Here is a 5435-nt window from a genome sequence, read left to right on the forward strand (position 1 = left end):
AGCTAACGAGGGTAGACAAACCTGCCTATTACCACGTGATGTCATAACATAAGAAAGCCCAGAAGGATGCTGCATACTTTTAGAAAGTCAAATTGTATATTGTAGTTATCCCCCCTCCTTTACTTTAAAAGGCTGTGGTTTTAAAAGCTTTTGTTCTTTCCCTGAAAACAAGAGAACTTTGGTCAAAGCCAATTCTTAAAAGTAACTTGTCCTTAAATAGATTTTGAAAGGCAGTGCAGACTTGCCTCTTTATGCAACAGTCACAACTTTTGTTTTTTCAAACAGGCAAAACAATGAACTATAATTACAGATACCAGTTTTTTCTCTCAAAATCCAAGGTCTATATGGGAAAACAAAAACAAACCGTATTTCTTATGAATATCTTAAAAAACGTCAAAAGCATTGAAGAAAATAAGGTTGTCAAAAAGCATCAACCTTTTGGGGCACTATGTTCCTAAGATTAGACTCTTTAAGATATCATAACAGGAAGCCCAGAAGTTTCTCAAAATGACGGTATCCATCACACCCTACCCTAACACTACCCAGCCCTTGACATCTTATACACTGACAGCTCCCAAAAAGATGTTAAAGCTGAGCCAAACAACCTACAGCCTGTTTTCAGACTAAGATTAATGAATGGTTTTTAAAATCAAATTACCTTAACGAACCTAACAGAGAGATATAAGATAATTCATTTCTCAAACTGCAATTTCAACTAACTAGGCTTACAGACATAAGGACTAATTGTAACCCAGTAACTCCTACAAATTTGCCGATTATAATTTGGTTTCCACAGAATTTATTACACTTTATGATGAAGTACTAGGGTTTAACCCATATAAGTTTTTTCCAAGCCAACCACATAAAGTTCATAAGGATGATCTAACCAATTATCACAGAACCCTGCTAACTACAAAAGGATGACTGTTAGGTAAAATTTTGCTTTAAATGGTAACTGATTTACCAAATGATCTGTTAAGTGCCTGTTAATATTAAGGATTTTCCAGTAGAAAACACAGTTATTTGCTTTTCCATTTTGAATAACATACTAAATTTCTGATCAAAGAAAGGTTACTTCTATTTTTACATAACAAACAGTAAAGATCAAGGAACCTTACTTTTACAAAACACTAATTACAACTATCACTTTCAGAAAGTGGGATTACCAGGCTAGATGAGATCCCAAATATTAGAACTACTTTTTTGAGTTCAACCAATTTAAGTTTAAAGAACATTTTAAAAAGCTATTAACTTAGGCAAAACTGTTTAACAGGTCCACTACAAAATCTTTTATTTTTAACTTAAACCTGTTTAAGGGGCCAAAATGACTTTGGCAAATTTGATTAACAGCACAAATTAACGTATCCAAACTTATTGCATCTGAGACTTGCCTTGTTTTACATTGTTTCCACAGATAGATTATCAGTATCTCAAGGAATTTAAGAGTGACCTATTCAAGTAAGGCAATCATCTTGGTAGCAAACTTTTATTGAAATCTTACATAACTCAAGCTTTATAAAAAGCCAACATAATTGAAAATTGGGTTCTCCCTCTAAAGCCTTAGGTATTCAAAGCCTGAAAAGGTTAATTTAAAATTAAGCAAACAAATATAACAATAACAAAACCCCTCCAGCAGATCCTGCTGAAATACTTTAAAAAAAAAAAATCTAAATGAGCTTAATCTTTACAAAAGTTATTTTAGCTCAAAAGCTATAAAATCAAAGTTATCTTAATTCTACAAACAAGGGAGAGGATCTTTGACTTCATGCCATTTCTTTAGAACCTCATCTTTTTCATCAAATTTGGCTACAAATCCAATTTCTGTGTGCCCGTTTTGGGAGGTTTCTTCTTGCAGAAGAGGCCAAGTAGAAACATGAAAGAGTAACTGACTAAGCAAGTAGGAAAGTGTTCCGTAATAGTGTGCAAAGAGTGGAGAGTTCTGGGTTAATCTCTGGAACTTGATCTGGATCGTGACCTTGACTTTGAACGAGATCTAGAATGGGATCTTGAAGCTCTTTTTGGTGGAGGGGACACAGAACGGGCCTTTGAGGGTGGAGCAGGTAGGGGTGAATTGGAACGGGATTGGCTCCTTGATCTAGATTTGGACTTTATATCACCTTTTCCATTTTCTTTGGGGGAACGAGATCGAGAACGAGACCTGCTTCGAGATTTCTCATACTCATCCTTCGATCTGCTCCGAGAGCGCGAACGGGAGCCCCGATCAGACTTGGGTTTAGATTTGCTTTTTGATCTAGATTTCCTGCCTTTGGAACGAGACCGTGATCGACCTTTGCTCCGAGACCTGGATCTAGACAAGAAAAGCCAGATTTTTTTTTCAGTACCTTGCCAGAACACACAAGCACTCTATAGACAAAGTAAGTTATTCAGAAAAACACTCAAGAACCCACTTACCGGGAGCGACTTTTTGAGATACTTCGAGATCTACTGCGGCTGCTCCTACGACTTCTACTTCGTGACCTTCTTCTAGATCGTGACCTATAACAAGAAATGTGGTAATGAATTTTCATCTCAAGACACCTCAACACAAATGAACAATTTATACAGACAAGCCAACAGTAAAACTCCTTAATTGCTCACTACAAATTAAATCTAGCATCAAAATATTTTAAAAAGAACCCAACAATGCCAATAACAAAAGAAACTAAAAACTGACCTAATTTCAATTCAGCAGTAATTGAAATACTGCTGCTTGAATTTTGTTTGTGGCAAATACTGTCTCCCCCTATACCCTTCAATAAATTACCTAGATCTGCTTCCAGAATAAGACCGCCTATGGCTTGTTCGTGGCTTATCTTCAATGAGTCTAATATTTCTCCCATTGATTTCTGTACCATCCAGTTTATCCAAAGCACGCTTCATGTCAGAGTAGGAGCGAAACTCAATGACACCTTCATTTGTGCGTTCTTTGTGAGCATCTGCATAGGTTACTTCACCTGCTTGTCTCATAAAATCCTAAAAGAGCAATATGACTGGTTATTCCCAGAAATCTAAACAAAAAAGATTTGCTGTATTTGATTCTCAGATATAAAAGAACAATACAAAAACTTACCTTTTAAACGTTAAGTCAAATCTTTTTTATCCCAAATTATATAGCACTTACCTTTAAATCTTGCCAACTGCAACGACTAGAAAGATTTTCTACAATAAGTCTGAATTCTGTGCGTACAGGTGGTCCATATTTGTCTCTGCCAGAGGTTCTCCGACTGCTGTATCCACCTCCACCACCTTTATCATGTGAAGAGAACAATTAGATGCTTTGCAATGATAGGCATGCATAATGTTTTTGAAAGTTAGTACAAACATAACAACTTATTTACTGGAGTAGGACTTTGCTATTATACTGCTAAACCTTCGATACAGTTATGATTTGCCATAAATTAAATTAAGGGCAAGTCAAAACAGACTAAAACCAACTAAACTTCTCCTACATTCTGTTAGAGAGTGACTGCTCCTTTATTCAATTTACCTCGCTAAGTTTTATTTTACAGAACATTGTAAAATATAAAACTTAACTGATTACATGCATTTCTACATTTTACAAAAATGTTTACTAGTTACACTAAGTACTTACATCACAGTGTGAGGTTTTTGGTGGTGGTTTGGCCACAAAACACGCAAGGTAACAGTCACCTAGTTCAGATTAACCAGTTTTGTCTAACCCTTGGAATCCTCACCATCACCCTGCGTCTAATGGCAAAAGGCTGCTGTCGTCATGGCTTCCGGTAAGGTCAGCCAAAGGGTCATAGGGCAAGGGTCACACAATGTATGGAAAAGCCAAGGCCAATCAGGAAAGGCAGTCATCTTAGCCTCAGTGGACACAGCCTCAGCCCCATTGGTCACTTTCAAATTGAAACATCAAGGACTTGTTAAAAAGTTTGAATTCAACATGCAACAATTTCAACATCAAACATTTAACATAACCAACCCCCTCCCACCTCCTCCCAATAACATGCCCCAACTAGTGCATATACAGCATAAAGCTCATTTAGATCTCCTTTGTGGTGTAAAACCACATTATTTATAAATATATTTTCTTTGGCCCCCGTCAATTTTCGTAAAGCTAAAACCTACGCTTAAAACCCCACCTCATTCCCCGCCCCGCCCCCACCTCCACCCCAACCAGTCCCAAACTTCTACGCTAAGTCATTCACATTTCTAGCTAATGCACTGACAGGCAAGTTGAGGGGATACAACAAATACAGCCACCCCTCACTTCCTCCGTAGGTAGAGCCCACGACAGTGCTGACAGGGGCCCAACAAGTCACTCCCTCCCGACTTGGCAATCCCCGCCCCCAAACACCCAAACCCTGCCTAGGCAAAACCCACCACCCAGTCCCCGCGCTCCGGCGTCCCGTGTCTTCCCCGGGCAGGTGTGAAGGCAGCGAGCCCCGGGAGCACCCGAGTCAAACGGCCGCGGCCACCTCGCCTGCCCGGCTGGGAGGCTCCACCCCGCCCCGCCTAAGCCTGCCCCCACCCCCCGGGGTCCCAAGGACGCGGAGCGCGCGGGGGTGGAACTCACTGCGGCTTCCGTAGCTGTAGCCGTCGCGATCCCGGCGCGGGCCGCGGGCGTGCTCCACGATCACGCGCTCGCCACACAGCTCCTTGCCGTTCAGCTCGTAAACGGCGTCGTCGGCGTCGCGGGAGTCCTCGAACTCCACGAAGCCGTACCTGGGGGGCGGTGCGAGGGCCGGAGGCCGGCGGGCGTCGTTAGGCCGAGGGCGCGCACGCGCGCGCGACCCCCCGTCCCCGCGCGCTCCCGCGGCTCCGCGCCGCCGCCATCTTGGCGGCCCTGCCACGCGGCGCCGCGGCCTTGACCGTCTTCTCCCTCAGACGGACCCTGCCGCCGCAGGCCCGGGGCGCTGCGGGCGGACGCGGGCTCCCGGGGTCCGACTCACCCATTTTTAAGGTCTATTTCGAGAAGGCGGCCATAGCCACTGAAAAAGCGCTGGATGTCCTTCTCCCGGACGTTGTAGCTCAGGCGTCCTATGTAGACGCGCGGCATGTCCGCAGCGGGCAAGGGGCCCGAGGGCTGGCGGTCGAACGGCGGACCGCACGGCAGTAGCCGCGGTGCGGGTGCGGTGACGGCGAGAGCCCGGACACGCACCTCACACCACAGCGGCGGCCGAGTCCAGCCACACAATGGTGCGCGCGCGCCTGGGCTACGCTATAAGGGCGGGCGGTAGGGGGGCGGTGCCCGGCGTGTGACGTCAGCGCGCTGCACGTACTCTCCCGCTCTGGATCGCGGAGCGCGGCGCTCGAGGGTGACTTGCTGTTCCTCAGCCCGCCAAGTTTCGGGGAAGTGAGGCTTTACCCGCTCACCGAATTTTTTCCCACACATCTTTGTCAACGTCATATTCTGTCTCCAGCCAAGGACTTGTTTTCTAATTTGTGCTTTAAAAAAAAAAAAAAAACAA

The 5435-nt window shown here is 44.0% G+C and overlaps 1 protein-coding gene across 1 annotated transcript; it reads right to left on the bottom strand.

Moving 5' to 3' along the window:
- Positions 1-1470: 1470 nt before the first annotated feature.
- On the bottom strand, positions 1471-5177 carry SRSF6 (serine and arginine rich splicing factor 6). Its single transcript, XM_025263451.3, has 6 exons — positions 4917-5177; positions 4541-4689; positions 3122-3246; positions 2765-2973; positions 2413-2496; positions 1471-2308 (listed from the first exon to the last, which is right to left on the bottom strand). Exons 1-6 carry the CDS (start codon positions 5021-5023, stop codon positions 1945-1947), a joined length of 1038 nt encoding a protein of 345 aa, XP_025119236.1. The 5' UTR covers positions 5024-5177; the 3' UTR covers positions 1471-1944.
- Between the last annotated feature and the right edge of the window lie 258 nt (positions 5178-5435).

This window comes from Bubalus bubalis, chromosome 14, assembly GCF_019923935.1.
Source record: "Bubalus bubalis isolate 160015118507 breed Murrah chromosome 14, NDDB_SH_1, whole genome shotgun sequence".
In the NCBI taxonomy this organism is placed as follows: domain Eukaryota; kingdom Metazoa; phylum Chordata; class Mammalia; order Artiodactyla; family Bovidae; genus Bubalus; species Bubalus bubalis.

Excerpts from the sequence above, each read along its gene's own strand:
- SRSF6 (XM_025263451.3), bottom strand. The coding sequence starts at position 5,023 with ATGCCGCGCGTCTACATAGGACGCCTGAGCTACAACGTCCGGGAGAAG. Across the intron at positions 4,690-4,916 it reads GAAATAGACCTTAAAAATGG|GTACGGCTTCGTGGAGTTCG; the intron begins GTGAGTCGGACC and ends ACCGCCCCCCAG. Across the intron at positions 3,247-4,540 it reads CTACAGCTACGGAAGCCGCA|GTGGTGGAGGTGGATACAGC; the intron begins GTGAGTTCCACC and ends CACATGATAAAG.